We start from the raw sequence: 27,788 nt of genomic DNA on the forward strand, positions 1-27,788 counted from the left end.
AGGGCATTGGATCGTTTGGAACTAGAGTTCCAAATGTTTGTGAACTTCCAAGTTGGTGCTATGAACTGAACCTGGATCCTCTGCAAGAGCAGATCTCCATAACTACTAACCCACTTTCCAGCCAACTTCTGTGTTTAGTGAATACTATAAACACTAACTAACTAAGCAGACTTGTTGGTATAGACCCATGCGTGATCCCACTACTTAAGAGGTTGAGGCAGGAGGATCACAGGGCAAAGCCTGCCTGCCTGGACTATGTAATATACTCAAGGCCAGTCCAGGGAAGTCAGTAAGACCCTGTCTCAAAATATAAAAAGTGCAAGAGGGCTTGGGATGCACCTGGGCAGAGCACTTGCCTAGTGACTGGTGCTTTACCACTGGGGTCAGTGCCAGGTTCAAATCCCAGTAGTGGGGGAAAATGGCAGTCGGAAATGAAGTAGAAGTCTACACACACACACACACACACACACACACACACACACACACACACACACACACACGCTAAATGATTTTTCTTTTTTTTTGGGAGGGTGGTCAATGGTGTAACTGAAGAATTCTTCACACTATACCTTTTCTTTTTCTTTATGAAAAGATTTTTCTAGTCAGAATTGTTTTATAAATGATTTCTGTAATCTAGCTAAGAAAAAAATTGTTCCTAGAAAATCAGTATTTTCAGTTAAAGAGGGAAAATTAGTTTGAATATTTAGAAGTTGCCAAAAATGTTCATTTAACTTTTGAATCTTTTCATCTAGCCATGTTGTCTCTTTATTTATGTCTTATGTCTTAAGCGTTCTTCTACGCTGAATAATTTGGCCTTTACTGCCTATGCCATATGCAAGAGCCAAGGTCACTCAGAAAGCCGCAGAGATTAAATTGTTAAGCTTTATCTGTATGGCAGGACCAAAGCCTGGATCTTAAACTGACATTACAGTCAGTAAGTTTTCCTAAAGCATCATAATGAGAAAACATCACTAATTTAGTTAAACAAAAAACCCACAAAAGTGTTTACTGAATTACTGCAAATGTACACTATGAAGTAATGATGGTTTTGGTTAAGAATATAAGTGGAAGCTGGATGTAGTAGCACAAGTCTGTAGTCACACCACTTTGAAATTAGAAACAGTAAGATCCTCCAGCGTTTGAGGCTGCCCAGTAAATAGGGGATCCAGGCCAGCCAGAGCTAGCTGGTAAGACCCTGTCTCCAAAAGCAGAGTGCAGTATGAGTGAGGGTTTTAGGGGGCATGCTTGATCCAGTCCATGGTTTTCAAGTGGACTATTTCATTTATTCCAGAAACACCCTGGTTAGAGACAGGATAATGTGTAGGTGGCAATGCTCTCTACCATTGTGCAGACTGTCTGAGGAGAGAGAGGCTTGAGGCCATTGAGTGTAAGTATAAGGAAAGCCATTCAGAAGGAGCTGTATGTATTCCATTGTTACAGGGAGTAGGAACACACATAAGGGCCTGATCTAGTGTTGCTGGGCAGGAACAGATAAACATGAGAGCAAAGTGTGACTTACTACACTGTAGATTTATATAATCCTCTTAGAAAACAACTTACTACTTTTAGCCTAATTTGATCTCTAGGGGTTTACTTGTTTCCTGTGTGTGTTACTGTGTCTTTCTCCATGCCTGAGCCGCCCCCGCAGCCTGCTGCAGTTATTTTTAAATGGATGCATAATGTTACGTCTAGTTGACGTGCTCTAATTTGGTAACCGATTTTTCTGTATTTAAACTTCTAATTTTGCCCAATTATAAATAATTTGTTAAGAAATCTCTTCGTGCAATTTACATTTGTTCCTTAAACTCCTGGAAGGCGAGGCAGGTGGCTGGGCTGGTAAAGTGCTTGCTGTATAAGCAGAAGGACCTGGGTCCTGGTCCCCAGCACACATGCTCACCCAGAGAAAGGGGGGGAGACAGACAGACAGACAGACAGATACACTAAAACAATTGCAAACACAATAGCATGGAAAATGCTGCATGCTGTAATTGCTGTGGCTACCTGGGCTGTCAGGTTCGTGCAGTAGTTGAATATATCTGTCCTCATAGTTATTTTAATTGTAATACTATTGGGTGCTTTTGGGGACTTTTCCCCATTGAAGAGTACTGACTTGACTAGGTGAGTTTGCATTAAAACCTAGTAGTTACTCGTCCTCCTGTTCCGTTTCTAAGTGTTGATCCTCAAATGCTCGTTGGTTAACCTTCCTGCAGTGTCTGACTCTCCACAGAGTTCTGTACAGTGCAGGCTTACACTCTGATTTAGATGATTTTCTGATAGTTTAGGGGCATGAGTGGCTGAATTGTACAGAGTGATATCAGTCATAATACCACACGCTGTGTAGACTTACTGTTTATTCTGAATCAAGCTTGCTACTTATTCTAACTTCATGTGTTAGGTGACATTGGATTATTGTTCAGTAAAATTTGAGGCCAGGTATGGTGGCTCTGTCTATAGTACTAGCACTTGAGAGGCTAAAGCAAGAAGACTACCACATGTTCAAGGCCATTCTATTCTACACAGTGAGTCCAAGTCAACCCGGACTATAAGTAAGACCATGCCTCCATAAATACACAAACACACACACAATTGATATAAAAGAAAAATACAGCGAAGTAAAATTTTCTTATGGCCAAGAAATGTAAAAATATGTCAAACATGGAATTTTTCTTTTTTGGTTTTAAATTTTTCTACGCTTGCTAGATAGTGGTAGCACATGCCTTTAATCCCAGTAGGCAGAGGCAGGTAAATCTCTGAGGTCCAGGCCAGCCTGTGTCTAGAGTGAGTTCTAGGAGAGCCAGGGCTACATAGAGAAATCCTGACTAAAGCCAAACCAAACCAAGCCAAAACAACAACAACAAACACTATAGCTGATCTCAACGTTTCTTAACCAGACAGACTTAACCACATCTCGCCTTTGCTTTTAACTCTCTTAGCCCAGAATATATTTACTCTCAGACAGAAACAAAATCAGTTAGTTTGACACTTAAGATCTGTGACAGTGTTTTCCTCTGGATTCCCCATCTTGCCCTGACTTGGTAGACTGTCTTTCCCTTACTTCTGCCAGACATAAGGAAAATACCCTTCGTTTCCCATTCTGTGTCTGATTAGAGTCCAGTTCCCTGTTCAGGCCAAGTCAAATGTCACCTCCTGTTTGAAGCCTTCTGTTCCCTTGCCTACTTGTAAGTTGATCTCTTCCTCTTGTGTCTTTCTTGGGTCCTTATCCCAAGTGTATTCTATATGTATTCATCAACACAGGAATTGCATGTGGCTTCCTCAGTGGTTGTTTGGCACATAACACGTATTTGAGAAGTGAAAGGAAGTTGGTTAACTGTTACTACTGTTACTATATTGCAGGGGCATTTGTGCAATGAGCCTTTGGATATGTACAGCTATTTACACAGCCAAGGCATTGGCATTTCCCTGGCCCAGTTCTATATCTCTTGGGCTGAAGAGTACGAAGCTAGAGAAAATTTCAAGAAAGCAGACATAGTATTCCAGGAAGGGATTGAACGCAAGGCTGAGCCCCTGGACAGACTGCAGTCCCAGCACAGGTAATCTGTTTCCCCAGAGCCTCCCTTCATGCCTATTTAAATATCCAAAGACTGCTTTGCTATGTTAGATTTACTTAATTAAAGACTTTTGACTTGCTGTAAAATCCATTTAGGTGGCTTACATGTTTTTACCACTCTCCAGGGTGGGGTGATCCCATTCCCTGTAAGAGAACCCTCATGTTGCTCTTTACGGTTCATAGCTGTTCTGTCTAACCCCACAGACACCTGCTTGCAGCTCTGTAGTTTTGATTTCCTAGGATGTCACAGAGCAGCCAGTATGTAACCGTTTGAGTTTGTTCCTTTAACTAATTGTGGTTCTAAGAATTCCTCTTATGAGTAAGGCACTTGGGAGGCAGAGGCAAATCCATCTGTGAGTTTGTGGCCACTGGTCTACAAAAAGAGTTTTGGGACAGCCAGGGCTGTCACAGAGAAACCCTGTCTTAAAACAACAACAACAGGGGTTGGGGATTTAGCTCAGTGGTAGAGCGCTTGCCTAGGAAGCGCAAGGCCCTGTTCGGGTCCCCAGCTCCAAAAAAAAAACCAAAAAAAAAAAAAAAAAAAAACAACAAAAAAAAATCAAAAAGTTATTTTGTAACATAGATATGATTTATAAGTCTATTTCTCCTGGATTAAGTAGTTTTTATTTTAGAAGAATTATAGTGTTGGGAGATGTAACCCATGGCCTCATTCATTATTCTTTAACTATCTTACAGATAAAAATTTTCAGCTTTGAAAAGCTCCATTGAATTTAGCTTTTTGTGTTGTTTCTGTCTAGTCTACTATAGTCCCTCACAACAACATAGAGGCTTTATTCTAGAGGATCAGAGGGTCTGAAGCCCTCTTCTGGCTTCTACAGGTACCAGGCACACACATGGCAGGCAAAACACCAGACATGTAAAAATTTAAAAAAAAAATGTTTTTATCTGACGAATCATAATTATAATAGCTATTTTAAAATCTCATCAACATCTGGAATCTTTGATATTGGTATTTTTTTTTTCCTTTGAGAATTAGTTGCTTTTTTTTTTTTTTTCTATGTGTCAAGGGATTGTGAATTACATGCAGGGCATTCATTCTAATAGTGTGCTAGATCCTTGTCTCTGGAGAGTGAGTGATGTTGTCTCCGTAAACTAAATTCCAGATGTCTCCAATTCTCTCACCTTACAGCAGTGGTTGATCTATTGCCGTTGAGCTTTGAGACCTTTGGGATGCTGTTTTTGTTTGTCTCCTACTGTACTGCTTGGTTTGTGGAGACTTGGGCAGAGGACTGTCAAAGTTCAGTTCCCAAAGCCTGTATGTACATAGCTCAGTAGTGAGCTGAAAGGCAGGAGTTAAAAGTGCCTCGTCTTCAGCATATGGCACTCATATATTCTTCTAAAAGTTTTGGCCCTCAGAACCTCTGTGCCCTCTCTGTTGGCCAGAAAGGTAGGGTTTCTCAAGGAATTGAAGGTTTCCCAAACCTTCATTCAAACAGGACATGAAGGTCATGTGTGTCCTGCTCCTCTGCTGCTCATGAAGGTCATGTGTGTCCTGTTCCTCTGCTGCTCATGGAGGTCATGTGTGTCCTGCTCCTCCAGCTCACTTGCTTTTGTTGACCTTCCAGAGTCATGGCTTTCCCTTTTATGTGGGAGAGAGAGGTGGGGATGAGTGTGATGTGTCCTACTTGGCACCTACAATCTGTTTCTTTGTTTTTCTAATACTTTAAAATGTTGTAGCAGCGGCATAGGAGTTTAGTTTTTACATTTCAGATAGCTGTGTTAAAGTAAAATGTCAGGTTGCATGGGAACTCGTTTCATTTGAGTAAGAAAAACGTGTGTTGGGGGAAGGGGGATGCAGCAGGATTCTAACAATTGGTTGGCCTGGGTGAAGGATATTTGGATACTCATTTTCTCCTGACACAACTCTGCACATTATTTTCAGATGTATAATAAAAAGTTGCTAAGAAACTTGAATTTCATCAAGTTTCTAGTCTTGGCTGGTCCTTAGATGATTTTTAAAGCATCTCCAATTAGTCACATATAAATTTTAAAGGACTCAAAGTTATCTAGTCAGTCCTTATGTCGTAAGCTCGCCTACTGATTCCTAGAGAATTAAGTTTTTGTAGAATAGTTCTATGTATTTTTTCTCTATTTGTTCTTATTGTTGACATTATCAAATTAGAAATAGAAAGTCTGATGACAACTGGTCATTTCTATTCAAAGCTGACTGTCCTTTGTCTTGCTTTAGACAGTTCCAGGCTCGAGTGTCTCGACAAGCTCTCTTGGCCCTTGGGAATGAAGAGGAGGAGGTCTTGGGGTCCTCTGAACCACAAAGAAGCACGCTCGCTGAGCTGAAGAGCAGAGGGAAGAAGATGGCCAGAGCGCCCATCAACCGTGTTGGAGGTGCTCTGAAGGGTGGGTAAGCTTGTTAAATATTACTCTGGAGAGCCTGTAGTCTCTTGTAGTAGGCAAATTATGTGAGAAGGCAGCAAGCACATAAATACACATAAATGCGTGTGTGGACACTGCCCTAGTTTCCTGAATACTAGGTGGCAAAAAGAAAAGCCAAAAGAGCTAATTCACAGACTGCAGGAAAGCCAAAGGTGCAGTCTTTATGTTGTGACTGTGAATGAGACTGAGCGTTGAGATGTGACATTTCCAAATAGATGAAAGATGTATAGTAATACAGTAGTATTATCAAAATAAAGCTTAAGTATACTAATTCCTTAGAGGATTTAGGTAATAGCATTTTCAGCTGTTTAGCACTAGAAATGGTTACTCTTTTGTACTGAGTCAGGGTTTTATATAGTTCAACTTGACTTCAAGCTTGCTGTATGTTAGAGTCTGGCCTTGAACTCCTCTTTCTTTTGCTTCCACATCCAAGTGCTAGGATTATTTGTAGGCAGTACCCCACACCTGCATAAACTTTCCCCCTCTTTTTAATTAGCAGTGACTATTTTTCAAAACTGTTCTAGAGCCACAGAACGGTTGTCCAGAAAGTAGGGAAGAAAATAAGCTTTGGTTACCTGAAATTATAACCATCAGACATGCTAACCAGATGGGTTTCCCTTACCCCTTTCCTGGTTTCATTTTATCAGCAATCAAAATGTGGGTTGAAGAGCCTAGAATTGGGGCAAAGGGAGTGTATACTGTCAGGCTATTCCATGATGACCGTCACAGTAAAGCTCGAAATAATTGTCTTACAATAGAAGGTACCCCTAGTAAGTGTGCTGGCTCTGTGATTTTGGTTCTAGTACATCTCTATTATTTCAATTAAGATAAAATAGAAAACTGAAAAATACTTAGGTTAATTTCTGATAAAACTAAGACAGTGTGCTGGGTGTGGTGGTACATACTGTTGATCCAGCGCTCAGGAGGCAGAGCCAGGCGGACCTCTCAAGTTCGAGGCCAGTCTGGTCTACAGAGTGAGTTCCAGGACAGCCAGGGTTACATAGAGAAACCCTGTCTCAAAACAAAAACAAAACACCTGAAAACTAACCATCCAAATGACATAGCGTTAGGCAGTGATACAGTGATGACTGAAGGAAGATGTGAGACTCTTTACGTTATGAGCAAAAGAGAGGGTGTGAGGGTCATGTATAGTAGTGGACTGCTTTCATATGGTACTTGGGACACAGAGGCAGGCAGATCTGAGTTTAAAGCCAGCCTAAAACGTCTGAAGTATGGGTCGGATAGAAGGCTCAGGAATTAGAAGATGCTCAGAGGTTAAGAGCACTTGTTATTCCTACAGAGGACCTGAGCTGTTCTCAGCGTCCATATCAGGCAGATTACATCCGTGTGTAACTCCAGTTCCAGGGGACCCACACCTCTGACCTCCAGGGGCACCTATGCTCATATACACATACTCATGCAGACACACCCTTACACATAATTAGAAATAATGAAAATAAATCTTAAAGACTGAAATGTTAGGACAAAGGGAAATGTAAAGAAAAATGTACAAAAATGTCACTAGTTGAATCATTGAGAATTTATTATTTTTTTTTAACTAAGATGTATTTGTTTTTAATGATTAGTATGTTTGTGGGTCTGTGTATGGGTGTGTGCATGTGAGTGCAGGTTCCCTTGGAGGCCAGGGAGGGTTCCTAGAGTTTCAGGAATTACGAGCCACCCCATGTGGGCACTGGGAACTCAGCTCGGGTCCTCTGCAAGAGTAGTATTAGCTGCTGAGCCATCTCTTGACCTTAACTTAAGGTTTTTAAAAAAAATCTTTTAAATCTCATTTTGAAGAAATATTCCTCTTAATTTGGAGCAGAATGTGTGTATCTTATATGGCATCTAAGTTAATACTTAAAGCTTTTACATGACATTGTTGTTGTCACCTTCTCCCTAGCTCCAGGTCAGAGCAGAGGATTCCTAAATACACTTCCTCAGCCAGTACACAGCAATCGCAGGATCACTGTTTTTGATGAAAATGCTGATAGTGCTTCTAGGCCGGAGCTCTCTAAGCCTGTAGCCCAGCCATGGATGGCACCCCCTGTCCCTAGAGCCAAAGAGAACGAGCTTCAGCCAGGCCCGTGGAACACAGACAGGCCCTTGGAATATAGGGTAAGGACTCATGGTATTTGCAATGTAATGAAGACTTGATTGGTCTCTTGGTTTGTTCTTGTTTTAGGCTAACCTTGAACTTGCTGTGAATCTCAGGCTGGCCTTCAACTCTCAATGCACCTGCCTTAGCTTTCCGAGTGCTAGCACTACACTTGTGCCCCACCCTGCCTGGCTGTGTTTAACAGTGCTTAACTCCTAGAATATTTAGAGATGGTCTGCATAAGTTGCTGCAGAAACTTGTAAATTGATTGTTTTAACTTTTTTCTCCTTCTTAGCCTCATAGCAACCCAGCCTCTGTGACATCTGTACCTAGTGTGCTTCCCAACTTTACTCCGTATGTGGAAGAGAGCGCCCAGCAGACAGTAATGTGAGTGCTTCCAGATCCTGTGCAGAGGGATTGCCAAGGATGGGCAGAGTTCCTGAGAGCCCCAGAGCCTCTGGTGGTGGGCATGACGGCAGAGAAACCTGTCTTCTTTGTATCTGTTGCCTATGCTACTAGTGAACTAGTAGGATTACGTACTCTTGCTGTAGCAGAAATAACCACCATACTCCACGGGAGAGACACTGCTCTGTTACTGACAGTCATTAGAATTTTTGTCTTACTCTATTTTTCTCTTCTGGTTGTCTCTCTTCTCCTTCATAATCCTTAACACTTTAAAAAAAAAATTAGATTAAATAATCTGTATGAGTGCCAGCATGTATGTGCTCCACATGCATGTCTGGTGTCCACAGAGGTCAGAAGAAAGCAGTGAATCCTCTGGGATTGGAGTTAGAAACAGTTGTGAGCTTCCATGTGGGTGCTGGGGATTCAGTGTGGTCCTCTGAAGGAGCAGGAGCTCTGACTGCTGAACCAACTCCTCAGCCCCTAATGTTTTCGTTATAAGAAAAACATCTGCAAAATGGTAGATAAATAATCACCCCAAGCTTTAATCTTTAAAGATTGTGAGTTCCAAATACTAGGTTTAATTCATGTTTCAAAGTAAGAATTTCCTCATAGCTAATATGTGCATTTATTTTAATTTTTTGGAAGACAAAGTTCCTGTTTAGACCATGCTCTTGTAAACTCAACATGATAGGAACCATAGAGATGCAAATCGAGTACAATATTGAGCAAGAACTCCATGTAAGCATAAAACACGGGAAGCCATCAAAACCTTTATAGAATTGATTTTGAGCTTAATGTCAATTTCATTTTAAATTTAAATTTATTTGTTTTTTTTTTTTTTGAGACAGGTTTCACTATATGCAATGGCTGTCCTCAAACTCATTTTGTAGACCAGACTGGCCTTGAACTCAACCAAGATCCACCTGCCTTCGCCTCCCTAATGCTGGGATTCTAGGCATGTGCCTCCACTCTGGCTCCTGTTTAAAAAGATTTATTTTAGTGCGCGTGCGTGCGTGTGTGTGTGTGTGTGTGTGTGTGTGTGTGTGTGTGTGTAGTGTATGTGTGTGTATGTGCACTCGTGTATGTGTGCATGCACATGTGCATGTGTGCACGTGTGTGTGTGTGTGTAAGCCAGAGACAACTCAAATGCCGGGATTGTATACTCAAGTTCCCTCATGCCCAGTGAGGTGGTTTTTCTTAATGATTTGTAGTTGCCCTTCATGTTAAGAGAATCATTCTTTGCTGGAATTCTCCAGCCTAGCTGTGTTAAGCAGTTTTCAGTCATTTTCACAAATGCCTGAACAACCAGACCAAGCAAACCTATCATGTTGAGTTTACAAGAGCTATGAAGCTAAAGGTATAAAATGCCTTTAACCCCAGCACTCAGGAGGCAGAGACATGGATCTCTATGAGTTCAAGGCTAGCATGGTCTAAACAGGAACTTTGTCTTCCAAAAAATTAAAATAAATGCACAGAAAAGGTTTGTTTGGCTCAGGTTTAAGAAGTTGTAGTATGTGGTCATTTGGACTGGATGACCCTAACCTGCTACTAATTCTCCTCAAAGCAGGGGTGGTCCTCAGAACTCCCACCTCCCACCCTAGTGTTCCTTGACGTAAGCATATACCTTACCACTGGGCTCTGGACATAATTACTGTGACCCTTGAGTTATTTTAGCCCCATTTTCAAGTCTCACTTTGTTTGTGATTCAGAAACATCACAATAGTCCTGCTGCTGGTATTGTTCATCTGTTTGGGCGAAGTAAAGAAATAATGCACTCTGGCTTTGAGTGAATGATAATTGTTTCCTTTCCTTAGGACGCCATGTAAAATCGAACCTAGTATCAACCATGTTCTCAGCACCAGAAAGCCAGGGAAAGAGGAAGGAGACCCCTTGCAGAGAGTTCAGAGTCATCAGCAAGGGTGTGAGGAGAAGAAGGAGAAGATGATGTACTGTAAGGAGAAGATTTATGCCGGAGTTGGGGAGTTCTCCTTTGAGGAGATCCGAGCTGAAGTGTTCCGGAAGAAGCTGAAAGAGCGAAGGGAAGGTATGGGAGTTGTTCTAAGAAAATAACTTTCCAAGTCTGAGAGATCGCCTCCCTTGTACCTTCATGTGCTAATGTTTCTATGCTTGTGTAATTCCTCCCATAAAACATTATGTTGAGAACACAGCCTGTTCTCAAGAGTAGAAGAAGAGCTGTCCGACTGCAGGAGCGTCCATTGCACAGGAGCAGCAGGCGGCTGTGCCTGCTCTGCAGATGGGGCCGCTCCTCCTCAAGCACCTTTCTTGATGCTGTCTGAAACAGGGGTCTCAGTTTCTCTAGCAGCCTCTTTATATTAACATATTCAGTCATACCTCAGTCACTTAGAGTATTTATTTCTATTATTTTTTAAGTCATCTCATTTTAAAATTAGGGAAGATTTGGAAGTTGAGGAGGAGAGAAAGCAGTTTCTGTTCTAGAGCTGTGTGTTCTGGGAGTTAGGAGGCAGCTGATGGAGTGGGATGGATTGATACACAGGAGAGGGAATGCCGGAAACTTAGGGTGTTAGAACAAGGGTAAAGTAGACTTCAAATACTCTTACTGAAAACTAGGCCCTCTGCGCCTATGTGGGAAGAAGACATGGTTGCAAAGCAAGGGGCCAGCTGAGGGAGGCTCTGTTTTGCTTTGTTTGTTTTGAGGCAGGGTCTCATCTCACTATGTAGACCAGGCTGGTCTCAGCATCCCGAGTGCTGGGATTAAAGGTGTATACCGCCACACCAGACTGAGTACTGCCTTTTGAAATCACAAACTGGAGGACTGGAGAGATGGCCCCGCATTAACTGCTCTTACAGAGGACCCAGGTTCACTACCCAGAACACATGTTCACACCAAGCATTCTCTTCTGCTCTCTGAGGCATCAAGTACACAGTAGTACACAGTCATATGCACGTAAAACATGAGTGAGTGCACATAAAGGGTAGGGATAATCTCTTGTGCACTGTGTAAAAGAATCACCTGCCAATCAAAAGCTGATGTTCCCTAGCACAGGCAGAAAGTAGAAGGTGGCACTTCCGGGAAGAAATAGAAACTAAGCTGAAGGGTGAAGCTCAGTGATAAGTGTGTGTGGAGACCTGCGTTCAGTTAGTCTCTGGCACAGGAAGTACCCCCAAAGAGCCACGTTAACAAAGTACCTCTATAAAAACATTTTTCTAAGGAAAGTTTTTAGTTCATACCTACTGTATGGAAGTGAGGTGAAACACATCTTATTCTCCGCTGAAGGAATCTCTGAGCTGAAGTTTAGTGGGATGGGTAGATGTCTTAGTTAGGGTCTTATTGCTGTGAACAGACACCATGACCAATGCAAGTTTTATAAAGAACAGCATTTAATTGGGGCTGGCTTACAGCTTCAGAGGTTCAGTCTATCATCATCAAGGCAGAAGCATGGCAGCACCCAGGCAGGCATGGTGCAGAAGGAACTGAGAGTTCTACATCTTCATAGGAAGCCAGGAACAGACTGAGCATCCTCAGGCAGCAGGAGGAGGGTCTTCAAGCCCACCCCCACAGTGACACACTTCCTCCAACAAGGCCACACCTACTCTAACACCACACCATCTAATAGCGCCACTCCCTGGCCAAGCATATGCAAACTATCACAGTAGATAAATTCAATTTTATCTCAAATTTTCAAGTCTTACATCTACAGCTCTGGTTTTCTGCAATAGTTGTTGAAAGACCTGAAGCTTACGAAATCCTAAAGTTCACCCCCAGTAATATCCTTCCTCCAACAAGGCTGTACCTACTCTTTGTTTGTTCTTTTTTTTTTTTCGGAGCTGGGGACCGAACCCAGGGCCTTGCGCTTCCTAGGCAAGCGCTCTACCACTGAGCTAAATCCCCAACCCCGGCTGTACCTACTCTTAACAAGGCTCCTAATCCTTGCGTAGTGCCACCCCCTGATGACTAAACTGTTGTGGTAAGATTAAAAAGGAATGTTTTCTATCAGTTCCCGAGCTCTGGATCCACTCGCTCACTCTGGCTGCTACTCTTCCATGGGGTCTGCAAGCTGCCCTCTCCCAGCTCTCCCTTTTAGCCACCCTTCCCGAGTGCTTCCCTAGGCGGTAGTTACCACACCTGGCACGCACGCTCTCGGACACACAAACACACACACACACACACACACCTCGTTCTTATGCAGAGTCTTGATAAAAGCAGAGCTCATCTACATAACTAGTTTGTTCTGGGGAACCCCCTTCTAAAGTGCATTGTCAGGCTTGCATGGCAGGCAGGCACTCACACGGAGCCATCTCCCCAACCCCAGACTTCCCCAGTCTTCCCTTAGGTATTCTGTCTGTTCATGGTCATCAGATGCCTTTTTGCCAAATCCAGTGCCTATTTCTTCACAATACCACATGATTACCTCTCCAACCCCACCTTTTACTGCTTTACTTCTAAGAAGCTACAAGCAAGTTGGCTTTTCCTCTGGATTCTTCAATACAGTAGTAGTCTTCCAGTAGACTTTCCCTAGATCTCTATATGACTGATCCCTCATCATTCAGTTTTTAGCTTTATCATTGCAATTTATCAAAAAGATCACTGATTTTTAGTAGATCTTTTTAAAAAAGAAATATTATAAAAAAAAAAGATGGGGTTGGGGATTTAGCTCAGTGCCTAGGAAGTGCAAGGCCCTGGGTTCGGTCCCCAGCTCCGAAAAAAAAAGAACCAAAAAAAAAAAAAAAAAAAAAAAGATTTATTTACTTTATGTATAAGTGCTTTATCTGCATGTACACCCGAATGCCAGAAGAGGGCATCAGATCACATTACAGATGGTTGTGAGCCACCTTGTGGTTGCTGGGATTGAATCAGGACCCCAGGAAGAGGGCCAGTGCTCACTGAGCCATCTCTCCAGCCCCACCCCCACCCCACCTACATCTCTTGAACAGTTTTCTACCCTCCTTGGTGCTGTTGCTGTACTAAGTATGAGTCTCAGGTTTGCACTGTGGATCAAGTGGTCTATCAGTGGCCTCCTCCCTTGCAAGTTTGGTGTGGCTTTTTGTTTTGTTTTGGGGGTGGGGGTGTTTTCTTGTTTGTTTGAGAAATAGATTCCTGTAACTTAGTCTGGCCTTGAACTTACATGATATTGACTTCTAAACCTTCCTGCCTCTACCTCCCAAGTCCTGAGCTTACAGGCATGCATCACTGTGCCTTGTTCTTTCAGACCCAAGGTTTCATGCTAGGCAAGCACTCTACCAACTAAGCTACAGGTATTCCATGCCCTGTTTTAGAGATACTTTTGATGTTTTTGAGAAAGTCTTGCTTGTAGCCCAAGCTAGCTGAGAATGCTAAAGGATTCTTGTTACTTTGTGTGTTTCTGACATATTTAGATATTAGCTGCTTTTGGCCAAGGATTTTGTATCATTGGATCCTATTTCCCACTGTACTTGTGCGTAGTAGGTAATTTTTTCTAGACTAGATACATAAAAGAAAAGAGAAGCAGACCTCAAATTGAGGGCCCTGTTCTCCTTTTCTCCTTTTCACTAGTATTGACATGTGCACTGCGGGTATAAGCCTCAGAGGCAGTGTTTACATGATGAAATGCCTCCACTCATTTCCCTGTTTCTAGCCGAACTGCTGACCAGTGCAAAGAAGAGGGAAGAAATGCAGAAGCAGATTGAAGAGATGGAGAGAAAGCTAAAAGCAATGCAGACTATTCAGCAAGAAAGAGCTGGTGACCAGGTAAATGGTTTGGTAGTTTCTTAGTTATACTACTAGCAGGAAAGTAATTTAACAAGTGACTCTTAAAGACCTGTGAAATAAGTGAGGTAATTCATTGACTTCTCAATTATATTTTTGTTGTTAATGCTGATATTAACTTTCTGTTTTAGTCATGGTCCATTCAAATGGGATTAATTTTTAAAATTTAATATATACTTGCCATTGTTCATCTGAGTACAACCATACCACTTTGACTAGGAACCTAAGCTATTGGCAGGACTGTAACCACAGGCTTTTCTACCCATGTCCAAGTTCCCAAAATAATGACTCTGAGACTGAATTATTTATGAATGAATGCCTAGGCCAAAACTTTTGGGTCATTCCACTAGGTCATAACCCAATTATTTAGTTTAAACTTGTCTAAGTCCTGCCATGTGGTTAGTTATGTATCTGTCTCCTCAGAGTTTGGGGCAAATCTCTTCTTGTGCCTGACTCTATCCCAGAATTCTCTCCCTACTGGAACTCCCACCTCCTATTTCCTGCCTCAGCTCATTGGCCAATCAGCTTTTTATTGGTAGGTGATGCTTCCATACACTACACAAGAGATTCTCTCTATAAAAGAGACCTTTTGTCTGATGTGGTTGGCAGATATCTATAGAAAGTGGTAAAGCAGACATTAGCACTAGAACGTAAAAATAGGATTTTCTGTATGGGAGGGACATTTGTTTTATTTATGTTAATGTAAACAGCAAGAAGAGAAGATGCTTTCAAAGGACTCAGCCAGATTGGAGATTGCTTCAGAGTCTCAGGAAACGTTGGGAGTGCCTCTGTCCTGTTCCATCTGGCCACTAAGCTCGAATCCTAGGTAAGACTACTGTGGTGGACGGCATAGTGCTCACAGATCATAGAACAAACTTGATTCTGCCCACTTGGAGTCTCCTTATCCTTTTGCAGTCCTGAGCGATGAGTTGTACAAACGTTAACGTAAGGTTTCATGCTAAGAGGGAATATATGATGCTGACTTTTCCTAGGTAAAAGTAAAAAATTTTTATTTATTGAGCCAACAGTGGTACACACCTGTAAACCTAGCACTTGGCCGGGGGTGGGGGTGGGTGGGGGTGTTGGAGGCAGGAGGATTAAATTAAGAATTCAAGGCCAGGGGTTGGGGATTTAGCTCAGTGGTAGAGTGCTTGCCTAGGAAGCATAAGGCCCTGGGTTGGGTCCCCAGCTCGAAAAAAAAAAAAAAAAAAAAAAAAAAAAAAAAAAGAATTCAAGGCCAGAAGCCCAGCCTGGAATACATGAGGCCCTGTCCCCACCCCCAAAAGGAGAAATGTGCTGGTGTGTGTCCTGTAACTCTAGTACTCAGCTGATCAAGACAAAATGATGAAAGCCCATCTGACTGATAAAGTCTGATAAGACAATGTCTCAGGAAAGCAAAGTGTGGGATAAGGACATATACTTAAAGTGCATTCCATACTTGAATGAAATGTCCTCATCAACCCCAGTCCAGTGCTGTGTACACTGAATATATACTAATTAAAATCAAAACTCAAAGACGGGCATGGTAACACATGCTTTTAATCCCAGCGCTCAGGGAGGCAGAGGCAGGTGGATCTCTGAGTTTTAGGCCAGCCTGCTCTACAGAGTGAGTTCCAGAACAGCCAAGGTTACATAGAGAAACCCTGTCTTAAAAAAAAATAAAATAAAACTCAAATAATTACCACACAAAAAAATCTGTTGTTCACTCTAATATGTGCCTTCTGTGGTGCTGTTTTTTCTGTTTTATAAAATTGGTGGCTTAACTTACTGTAATCTGCCTTAACTGTTCTTGTGTTATCAAGTATATTGATAGCATTTTCAGTGTGTAACGGTTCCTCTTCAATATGAGGAGCAAGGCCATGTAATAGAAAATCCTCAAACTGTAAAAGCACATGGCTGGTTGTGTGGCAGTTCAGACCCTTGTCCACTGTGTTAGCTGGAGCTTGCCCTGGACAATGTGAGCTTCTCTCTAAAACAGAAGGTTCTTCTTATGGGTATTGAGCACATTTATTTTTCTTTTTAACAAATTTCTTCACAGGGAAATCTCACCTGCTGAGAACATTTTGCAAGAACAACCTGAGACCAAAGGTAAGTTGTATTTGACAGCGTTTTTGAGAAATGCAGCAAATGTATTACATAGTAACAATGTGTGCTTTGCTTAATTATAATAAAATAATTATAAGAAGACAATGGTCATATAGTGTTTATTACATGTGGTTTGAGAGAATATTTTCATAAGATTTTGCAACTCTTTGAAAATACTTAGTTTAGGGCCAGCAGAATGTGCTGACAGGTTAAGGCACTTGTAGAGCCCAAATCACCTAGGTTTTTATCCTCAGAACCCACCAACCTTCACACAGTCACTGTGACTACACAAATAATGCTCACACATATGCAAAATAAGTAATTATTTTATTTTGCACTTAAGCAAACGTAGCAGGAGTATTTAGCAGTCAGCTCTGTAAGGAAAGCAGCTCTTGGAGAGGGGAATGTCTTAAACGATTTTATATTCAGATTGGTTTTCTTATCTGCTAACAATATGTTAAAAGTATTAGGCTTCCCATCTGTTAATCTCAGTTGAAAAAGATTTCACATTTTTCCTCTCATTTTTTTTCTTCATCAATGATTGTTGTATAAAAGCTACTAAAGAAAAAACCTTCAAGCTATGAAAAATATAAGTAAAAGGAGGCCTAAGGACGGTAAGACGGCTCAGCAGTGATATTAAACAGAAACACGTAAAGCATACTAAAATGTTTTAAGTGGTAAAAACATGAACAGCCACTAAAAAGTAGTTTTTGTAAAACATAAATCTAGTGTCCTCTAAGTCTGTCCTATAATATCTAAGGATCACTAAGCAGGGAGACGCATGTTCAATACAGAGGGACGGATGATAGCCTGCAAGACCCGTGATAGCACGGAAAGATCAAAAATAAATAGAAAACTAGAAGATTTGGGCTTCATTCTCATATTTATCTGTACACTTATTTATTTGTGTATGTACGCTTGCGTGTCATGGCGCATGTGGAGCTCAGGTTGTCAGGTTCATGGACAGAGCCTCCTCACCAGTCTCAGACGGCAGGCGTTTGACTCTGACAGCATACGGAGCAGATTACGCATTTCCAATTCAGACACATTTAAAAAAAAAAAACATTGGAAACAGTTTCTAAAATGTAGAACTAGCGGCTAGATATTCAGAGATTGTTAGTTATATAGATATTATGTCTTAAATAATAAAAGAGCCTTTTATAAATCTTAGAAAACATACCAGAACATTTGCAGATGAAATGAAGTGTTCTGAATCTGTCAGAGCCATGTCGGGCTGGATTTGGAGTTGGTAACAAGGCTGGGAGCAAAGAAGAAGTAGACACATGGTTAGATAATTATTATGAAATGAACTTTACTTTATAGGCCTTTTCTCTTATAAAAACCAATTTGAGGCTGAAAAATGGCTTAGTGGTTAGGAGTACGTGCTGCAGTGGAGGACCCATGTCTGGTTCCCCACACATGCACTGTGGCTTTGGGAAGCTGTACCCTTTTTCTGACCTCTTCAAACATCTGAACTCACTGATCAGTATGTAATGTACCCACATACAAGACACATACATACATAGTTAAAATAAAATCGATTTTTAGTTATAGATTTTCTTTTAAAACAGCACAGAATTAATTACTTTCTATAGTTTTCTTGAAGAATTAAATACTCCTAAAACTTTTTTTCTCTTTCTATAGGTCCCAGTATGCCGTTTTCCATTTTTGATGAGTCTCTTTCAGACAAAAAGGACAAAAGGTTTGGTTTTATTGTATTTGTTTGTTATAAAGAAATAGATCTTCCTATATATGTACACTTTTTTAACTTAAAATTTTAGATTTTTCAGGCTGGAGAGATGGCTCAGAGGTTAAGAGCACTGACTGTTCTTCCAGAGGTCCTGAGTTCAATTCCCAACCATCATATGGTGGCTCACAACCATCTGTAATGGGGATCCAATGCCCTCTTCTAGTGTGTCTGACTGTTCTTCCAAAGGACCTGAGTTCAAATCCCTGCAACCATGTGATAGGTCACAACCATCTATAAGGGCATCTGGAACCTTCTGGCCTGCAGGCTGGCATGCGGCAGAACACTCCTACATTAAATAAATAAAAAAATTTAAGGGTTGGGGATTTAGCTCAGTGGTAGAGCGCTTGCCTAGGGCGCCAAGGCCCTGGGTTGGTCCCCAGCTCCCAAAAAAAAAACCAAAAAAAAAAAAAAAAAAAAAAAAAATTAAAAGGAGGAGGAAGGTGGTCCTCTTTAAAAAAATTAGATTTTTAAAAAATTTAAATTAAAAAAAAAAGTAACGTGTGTGGGTATTTGTCCATGTGTATATCTGTACATAATTTGTGTGACCAAGGTGGCCAGAAAAGAGTGTTGGGACCCCTGGAACTAGAGTTACCAAGCAGCGCTATAAGTCTCCGTGTGGGTGCTAGTAGTCGAATCCAGGTCCTCTGTGAGGGCAGCCAGTACTTAACACTAACCCATATCTCTAGCCCTTTATCTTAAATTCTTTTATATAAATATTTTGTAAAAATATTTGTAAAAATATTTTGTATGTATTTATTAATACATATGTATATTATATACATGTGTGTATATATACATATGTATGTGTATGTGTGTATGTGTATATATATATATTATATATATATACACACACACACATATATATATATGGGGGGTGTCCTTGCCAGTCTATACATATGGAAGTCAGAGGACAGCTTTGAATTGCATCTCTCTCTCTACCGTTGGGTCTCTCAGATACAACTCAAGTTAGCAGGCTTCTACTACAAAGCATTGAACCCACTGAACCATGTTGTTCCCCAATATCTTAGACTTGTGAGTGAGGGTGGCTAGGTACTTTGGTGTACACATTAAGGGAAGGGAAGAAGGGATTGAGATAGGAAGATCATGAGTTCAAGGCCAAACTGGGATACATAATACAACTTTATCTCAAAAAAAAAAAAAAACCCAAAAAAGCATAAATCAGAAGTTTACTGTTATTCTATATGCAATAGCTGGGAGTGCTAACTGGAATATGTTATTTTCCCAGTCCTGCTACAGATGGTCCACAGGTTCTCAATGCCCAGCGAAGACCCCTTACAGTTCTCAAAACTACAGAAGTCATCCCTGCAAATGAGGACATATCTCCTGATGTTTGTGTAAGTTAACATAAGTGGACTTAGTGAGTTATCTCACTCAATAGCTCAGAAGTTTACGTTTGGCTGGGTAGATACACCTGATACCTGAGATTGGTCTCTGGGTCCCACACGGTGAAATGAGAACTGACTCCCACAAATTATCTTCTGACCAACGCATAACTCTCCCTGACACACAGGCGGACAAAATAAAATTCAAACAAATGTTAGACATTCAGCAGATGTTGAAACCTCAGTGGGCAGTGGAGTGGAAGAGAATCTCACAGTCAGCCTAGGCTGTGCAGTGAGTTTTAGGCCTTGAGTACATGGCTAGATCTTGTTTCAGAGATTTAGATGAACCACATTAGAATCACAATGTGACCAGGGCACGTGAAAAGATATTCATAATTATGTCACCAGGGAAATGCAAATTAGAGGCACAGTGAGATACTATGTTGTACCCACTGTAATGTTTATAATTAAGAGACAGATAATAACAAATGTTTGGAGGCAAAGATGTAAAAACATTAGAACCTTCATACATTGCACCAACAGTCCTTTTGGAAAACACGTTGGTCATTCCTTAAAATGTTGAACCTGGGGCAGTTAAGAGGACTTGCTCTCCCAGAGGACCAATCTGGGTTTGATTCCACAGCCATCTTGTGGCTTCCATGGGTACTGCACACATATGCTAACATACATGTAGGAGAAGCATCCATACACATAAAATAATTACTAGACAGGTGGTGGTGGTGGTGCACACTTTTAATCCCAGCCCTGGGGAGGCAGAGACAGTGAATCTCTGAATTTGAGGCCAGTCTGGCAAAGCAAGTTCTTGGACAGCCAGGGCTACGCAGAGAAACCCTGTCTGGGGAATAAATTCTTTTACTAGTTAAACATAGTTACTATAAGCCACAGCATATCCCATCCATGACATACCCATGATAACTAAACTCATACACAGATAGTATAGAAATATTATTCATGATAGAGAAAGCAACCTGCATGTGATGAACTAATGAATAAGTAAGATATATGTCCACACGGTGGCATATTACTTGACAAGTCAAAGGAATGAGTGGAAGACTGATATTTGTTACAGCACGGTTGACCCTCACAGTAAGTGCAGGAAACTAGGCATTTCGAGAAAGTGAAATCATGTGTCTGGAGAGAGCAATGCTTTGAAAGTGACTTCCATGCTCTCCTTCCCTGGTACAAATAATATCACTTTCTCCACTCAGAAACATAAACTGAGTGTGTGGATCTGGTATGATATTAAGAAACGTATGGTAAATATTTCCCATTTACACGGAGTGTCCATAAGAAAACAGAATAGATAGGAATTATGGAGAGGGTGATAGCAGGCGAGGCACGGGTAGTGCTCTGTACTTTCTACCAAAGTAGTACACTGATGTGAACACACTAGAACACTGAGATGCACACTGTGAAGTGATGAAGTATATCTCAGAGTCTTAAGGGGGGAGGGGGTCACTGATTTGACAGCCTTTTTTTTTTTTTTTTTTTTTAACATTTATTCATTTATTATATATAAGTACACTGTAGCTGTCTTCAGACACACCAGAAGAGGGCATCAGATCTCATTACAAATGGTTGTGAGCCACCATGTGGTTGCTGGGATTTGAACTCAGGACCTCTGGAAGAGCAGTCAGTGCTCTTAACCGCTGAGCCATCTCTCCAGCCCTTGACAGCCTTTTTATACTTGGAATTATTTTTTTTCCCAACATACAGGTAACATGCCTTTTGTGACAATGGAAACATTATGTAGACCAACCATTTTTTCCTCTATTCTCTTTTTATTTACATGTCATTGTTGTGTTTATGTGTAGGGAGTGCTTGTGTGCATGAGGGCAGAAGTTCTCTACACCATGTGAGTCTCGGGATTGAGCTTGAGTCACCAGGCTGGCTGTAGGTGGCTTTACTCACTGAGCTGCCTCATGTCCCTCCTATTCTGTTCTATCTACTGTCATAGAGACTTAATAATAACCAGGGGTAGAAAGACAGGATGTAGGCCTTCAAGTCAGATAAAAAGACCTTAGGCACTGGCACTGACATGCACTTTGTTGGAACCGTGGGGAAGGAAAACCCTGCAGATGAGCCCCAGGCATTGCTGGAGGGGGAGGGGGAGAAGGAAGTGGCTGAGGAGCTTCAGCGACTGCACTTCCTCTCCACATCCAAGGAAATGAGACCGTGGCTTTAATACAGTTTTCTCTTTGTTTACCTTTTCGATAATTTTATATCTGATAAAGTACACAGGATTTTGTAGCTAGATGTGAATGTCAATGCTATTTTGTATCCAAAATGTAGAATTTCTACTGACTCAGAAGAGCCTAGGAGACTTGGACTGAAAAAAGATACTCAGGCCCCACTCTAGTTTTGTGAAATTTAAATTTCCAGAGACGAATCCACACATTATGTTCCCCTTTGTTTTAAATAATTTGGGAAAGTCATCCTGTAATTCTGAAATTCTGACTGTTGGTCCCCAGTTGCTGTGGACAGCACAGTGACTGAAAAGAGCAAGCAGTACATGCTGTGCTCTGGAGAAGCCGCCCAGTGCATGGTGGGCCGGACTGTTAACGTGGTTTCCTCGTTCACTCTCTCTGCCTCCTCTTCCTTCTCTCCCTTTTCCTTTCCTCTTTCTCCCCCTCCTTTCTTATCCCTTTGTAATGTCTTCCTAGATTTTTAAAAGAAGTAATTACCTGAATATTTTAACCATCCCTTCCCCAAGTTATATCCTAAAGGTCTAAACTGGTAGATAGATCCATAAGTAGTATTTTATTTTACTTTAAATGCTTTTTATTTATTTATTTATTTATTTACTTATGCGCACGCGTGCATCTGTGCGTCTGTGTGTCTGTGTCTGTGTCTGTGTCTGTCTGTGTGTGTTGAGGTATCAGTGGAAACCAGAAGAGGATACCAAGCCCCTTAGAGCTAAGCTATCCTGACAGGTGCTAGGACCTGAACCTGGGTCCTCTGGAGAGGCAGCAAGTACTCTTTGAGCCATCTCTCCAGTTCCTGGAATACTTTTTAAGTGAGAAAAGTAGTCTCAGTTCTTCAGCTCTCAGATAAAATTATTTGGGAGAGGACATTAAGCAGTTTTTCTATCGTTGAGTCCTCCAGGTATATTTTTTGATGAAGTAATAGTTTTCTTCATTAACAAAATCATTTTCCTCAATTCTGTCCTGTGCTTTTTTTCTTTTTCTTTTTCTTTTTTTTTTTTTCTTCTTTTTTTCGGAGCTGGGGACCAAACCCAGGGCCTTGCGCTACTGAGCTAAATCCCCAACCCCTGTCCTGTGCTTTTTAAAGTGTCTTCAACTAGAGGTCCTGGTTTGTTATTTCTAAATCCCATGTCAATGATCCGATGTCTTACATTTTTTAAAAACTCTGTGTGTGTGTGTGTGTGTGCGTGTGTGTGGTATCATGTTTGTAAACTGTGCTAGCTAAAGTGCATTTGTTTTATTTTAGGATGAACTTACAGAAATTGAACCTTTGAGTGAAGATGCCATCATCACCGGTTTCAGGAATGGAATTCTTTGTCCCAACCCTGAGGACACTTGTGACTTTGCTAGAGCAGCTCGTTTTGCTTCTACTCCGTTCCATGAGATACTGCCCTCGAAAAGCATCGCCTCTGATCCCAAGGAAGGGTTGCAGGAAGAGGATCTGGATGGGAAGGCCACTGAGGGTCAGCACATTGTTCATCTCCAGACTCTCAGCATAAAGAAGCTGAGGTGACTGCACGTTTGCTCTCTTGGTCTGTGTGCTCATCAGTCACAGTGACTAGGTGTCAGCTTTCACTGTTTGCCCATGCTCAGTAAGAGTGAGTGTGCAGTGTAGTGTCAGTCACAGTGACCAGGTGTCAGCTTTCACTGTTTGCCCATGCTCATGATGGTTATGAGACTCAGGACGGAAGGAGAGATGGCTCCGCAGTTAAGAGCACTTTCTTGGGGTTGGGGATTTAGCTCAGTGGTAGAGCGCTTGCCTAGCAAGTGCAAGGCCCTGGGTTCGGTCCCCAGCTCCGAAAAAAAGAAAAAAGAAAAAAAAGAAAAAAAGAGCACTTTCTTATAGAGGACCTGGGTTTGATCCAGCACTCACATGGTAACTCTCAACTCTGTAACTCCAGTTGTAGGGTATCCAGTGCCCTTTTCTGACCTCTGCATGGACCAGACACATGCATGGTGCACAGAGTTGTGAGCAGAATGAATGCTTGCATACATATAATAGATCTAAAACTTTTTTTTATCTATTTCTGATTTGGGAAAAATTATGTGCTTTAAAAGCAAAACTAATAAAAATAAATTCTATTACAAGATGAGTTCAGTTTAAAATTTATAATTTAAAATGTATAAAGTTGGGCTCTAAAGAGATAGTGGTTAAAAGCATTGGCTGCTCCAGCAGAGGTCCCAGGCTCAGTTCTTGGCACCTACAATGGTACCTCCCAACCCTCTGTAACTCCATTTACAGGGATTTGACATCCTCTTCTGGCTCTGTGGGTGCTGTCCCCAGACTGGTGCACTGACATGCATGCAGGCAAAACACTTGTAAAAGGAGATGGGTCTTTATTAAGAAATATATAAAGTTCTGACAGTTGGTGTATACTGTCCCTGACGACAGTTTCACTCTTGTTTCTTGCAGCCCAATTATTGAAGACAGCCGTGAGGCCACCCACTCATCTGGCTTCTCCAGATCCTCTTCTTCAGTTACCAGTACATCCTCTATCAAAGGCTTTCAGATTCTGGAAAAGCTGGAGCTGACTACTGATGCAGCAGGTAACCACCCAGCCAGTAGGCCAGCTTCCGAGTCTGCTTGGTGAACATTTCCATCCCTCCGCAGGCTGGCCTGTAACTACTGACACTGCTCCAATTGTGCTATTTCCCAAAGAAACCAGCACTAACTTAGCATAATTTCATATGCCCAAGGCAAATGAATGTCGTCAGGTCACTAGTGTTCACTTTGTCATGTTGGAGTTCCCCTCCCCTCCATCTTCTCTGTTTTTATTTTTGTTTTGTTTTTCTGAGACAGGGTTTCTCTGTGTAGCCCAGACTGTCCTGGAACTCAACTCACTCTGTAGACCGGACTGGCCTTGAAATCAGAGATCTGCCTGCCTCTGCCTCCCAGGTGTTGGGATTAAAAATGTGTTCCACCACCCCCCAAATCCCAATCTGTTTTATATATTTGTGTGTGTGAAAGAGAGTCAGACAGACAGACAGACAGGCAGACAGACAGATCATACAAAGGCTAAAAAAGGGCATCAGGAATCCTGGAGCTGGAGTTATAGTCAGTTGTGAGCTGTGAGATTAAGCGAAACTCAGATCCTCTGGAAGATCCAAGAAGTGCTCTTAACTACCAAGCTATCTGTCCAGCTCCTTTACTACTGTATATTAAACATTAATTTTTATATTTTTCAACTTCTTTTCTCCCAGAAAATGCTATTCAGTCACCCTGGTGTTCACATTATCGCCTACAACTGTTAAAATCCCTACCAGAGCTAAGTGCTTTTGCAGAGTTTTCTGTGGAAGACAGGCCGATGCCTATGCTGGAACTAGGGAAAGAAATTGAGTTAGGTAAGTAGTGTTGAGTACCTGTCCTTTTGCTGTGACAGCATTTACAAATAAGTGACTTGAATGCCACAGGCCCTGAACACTAAATGTTCCTAGGTTGTAGTAAATAGCATGAGAGACGTTAACACATTGTAAATTTGTACTTTTATTTGCCTCTTTTAATATTTTTCTTATATTTATGTATTTTATTTAATGAATGTTTTGCCTGCATGCGTGTGATGCCTGTTGGATCCCTCAGAACTGGGGTCACAGATGGTTGTGAGCCAGCATGCGGGTACTGGGAATTAAACCTGGGTCCTCTACAAGAGTGATGAGTCCTCTGACTGCCATGCCATCTGTTTGGGGCCCCTTTGGATTTTTATATAAATGACTTCAAGAAGTATTCTAGATGCCACTTAATGGCAAAAACACTAGCACCTCTCACACATAAGCCTGGAGGTAAAGTGTAAGGATCTACATATATTCACAGTGACTTCAAGATGGTACCAAACCTTTCCACAGGTCACGAAGATTACTGCATCAAACAAGAGCACCTAACATGTGAAGATTACAGGTTATTCTGGGTGGCACCAAGGAACTCTGCAGAGCTGATCATGATAAAGGTGAGATGACTCTCTGATTTCATCACCTTGTAAATAAGCAAAGAAGACAATGTGTCCCTTATGGTACTGTAAAACCTGGAATCAGAGACACCAAGAAGTCGGCTTAGTCACTGTTCTAGGTCAAGATCAGAGCTAAGAAATGAGGGAAAGTTGTGTAGAGACTCTTGTGTTAAGCATACTAAGTAAGTGTTCTCTTGACTTTATCTTTCTGAGGAAACATGCCCTGGGGTGTGTGGACTGCCACCCTCCGGGCAGCTTGTATTCTGGTCTTGACAAAAGGATGTGCTAGATCCTCGACCAAGCACACCTAGAGACAGTGCTCACTGGGTTTTTATTCTTATGTGTGTGGTGACTGTGTCTTTTCCCAATTGGTGGGGTCCAGCCTCACAGCCTTTAGCTTTTGGCTAGTATTAAAAGAACCAGTATGAAGGGATGAAGGAAAAGGGGTCAGGAGTCAGCCTCTCTGCCATCAAGTTATACAAGTACGGTGGGGCTTTCATATGAACAGTTTACCCCGGTGGGAGTTGGTATTGTAAGATAAAGGACATTATAAGTAGGCCTGGTTGGCTTCAAACCAGTAATAATCCTGTCTCTGCCTCCTGTGTACCTGGATTATGGGCATGGTGACACATTTTTATTCTAGTAACTTTGTGTGAAATTTCTCCCTGTCTTTAGATCCTGGAAGTCTTGTTTGTGGCCAGCATGTGGCCGCGCTTTGATATAAGTCTATTATCATCTGTGTGCTAGGCACATAATCAGTACACATCTCAGTCTGACATTTTCAGTCTTGACATTTTCTTTGAAGAAAAACATGTTTCTTTCAATTTTCTGCTTTCTCAATTCGTAATTTCTCATATTAGGGTATAGATTTCCCTGTACGGTTATATCTTTGTTTAGCATTTATTTGTGTCTGTGTATATAGATCAGAGGACAGTTTCTCTCTTATCATATGGGTTGGTGAAGAACACCTTTACCCCTGATCCATCACACCAACAGTGGGCAGCTCACAACCACCTGTGCCCTGGGATCTGAAACCCTCTTCTGAGGGAACCTGCACTTGAGTGTACTTACCCACCACAGACAGACAAAATTAAAAGTAAAATATTTTTATTCCTCCTCTAGCTTCTTCTTTGTCTTTTTTCTTCTGTAGTTGCAGTTGATTGTCTCTTAGCTACAGGTGACTGCTTCTAAAGCGTCCCCTACTTGTGCGAGGCACCCAAACCTGAGTGTCCTCAAGTCCTTTGTGTAGACTGACATAGTCTTTGCAGATAACATACACACACCTTCCCATAGACTTTAAAACACTGTCGTGTCACTTATAATACTGACATAATATACATACTGTGTGTTACCCTGCACCCTGCCCACAGCTGAGTTCTGCACTGTACACCCTGCAGGCTCAGACTCTTATCCCCACAGTCCTATTCTTTTTATAGGCTTTTACATTTCTTTCATAGAGGGAATATTTTTTATTTTGCTGTGATATTAATGAAGTTTTAAATTGTTTTTCTTGGTATAGCAGGATGGCCCGGTGGATAAAGGTGCTTTCCACCAAACCTGACAACCTGAGTTCAATCCCTGAAACCAGCAGGGAAGAATATTGCCAGCTCCCACAAGTTGTCCTGTCACGTTCATACCCATTTCATATAGAGGAGTGTTCTGTCTTCATGCACACCAAAGGAGGAAATCAAATCCCATTATAGATGGTTGTGAGCACCAAGACCAACCAGTGCTCCCTCTCCCCTCTCCCTCTCCCCCCTCCCCTCCCCCTCTCTGTCTGTCTGTCTGTCTGTCTTTGTCTCTGTCCTGGAACTCAGTCTGTAGATCAGACTGACATTAAACTCAGAGATCTGCCTCCTGAGTGTGGGATTTAAGGTGTGGCTGCTGCCACTGCCACCCAGCATAAGATGTTCTTTTAAAAGAGAGAGAGGAGAAAAGCAGTCTGTGTCTTGTCCCTATCCTATCCCTCTCATGTCCTCTTCATGTCCTTGTCCTGTCCCCCTCATGCCCTCCCCTGTGTTCCCCCCATGTCCCCCTCATGTCCCTGATCTGCCTCCCTTCCTATCCATTTTCTTTTTTTCTGTTTAAAATTCTGTCTTTTCATGTTAGCAACTTTGTTTGACTCTCTTCAGAGTTAGGCATGTGACTAAAAGCCAACTGAAAGCCTTGTGTGTATAGAGAGAGGCCTTGATAGCCACGGGGCTTCACTGTAGATGAGGTCGTTCTGGCATTTGAT

General features: G+C 41.7%; 1 protein-coding gene across 2 annotated transcripts in view; it reads left to right on the plus strand.

Annotated features, from left to right (window-relative positions):
* Nucleotides 1-27,788, plus strand: part of Bub1b (BUB1 mitotic checkpoint serine/threonine kinase B) — a 47,650-nt gene that overhangs the window by 10,979 nt on the left and 8,883 nt on the right. For both annotated transcript variants that reach the window (XM_032903923.1, XM_032903922.1), the window contains exons 5-18: nucleotides 3,355-3,551; nucleotides 5,778-5,944; nucleotides 7,884-8,098; nucleotides 8,374-8,465; nucleotides 10,298-10,527; nucleotides 14,078-14,190; nucleotides 14,919-15,034; nucleotides 16,247-16,296; nucleotides 17,938-17,995; nucleotides 19,290-19,398; nucleotides 22,858-23,120; nucleotides 24,025-24,158; nucleotides 24,813-24,953; nucleotides 25,452-25,552. In XM_032903923.1, coding sequence (XP_032759814.1) covers nucleotides 3,355-3,551; nucleotides 5,778-5,944; nucleotides 7,884-8,098; nucleotides 8,374-8,465; nucleotides 10,298-10,527; nucleotides 14,078-14,190; nucleotides 14,919-15,034; nucleotides 16,247-16,296; nucleotides 17,938-17,995; nucleotides 19,290-19,398; nucleotides 22,858-23,120; nucleotides 24,025-24,158; nucleotides 24,813-24,953; nucleotides 25,452-25,552 — 1,986 coding nt within the window. The remainder of the gene's footprint in view (nucleotides 1-3,354; nucleotides 3,552-5,777; nucleotides 5,945-7,883; nucleotides 8,099-8,373; nucleotides 8,466-10,297; nucleotides 10,528-14,077; nucleotides 14,191-14,918; nucleotides 15,035-16,246; nucleotides 16,297-17,937; nucleotides 17,996-19,289; nucleotides 19,399-22,857; nucleotides 23,121-24,024; nucleotides 24,159-24,812; nucleotides 24,954-25,451; nucleotides 25,553-27,788) is intronic.

The sequence above is a fragment of the Rattus rattus genome, chromosome 5 (genome assembly GCF_011064425.1).
Source record: "Rattus rattus isolate New Zealand chromosome 5, Rrattus_CSIRO_v1, whole genome shotgun sequence".
NCBI classification, from domain to species: domain Eukaryota; kingdom Metazoa; phylum Chordata; class Mammalia; order Rodentia; family Muridae; genus Rattus; species Rattus rattus.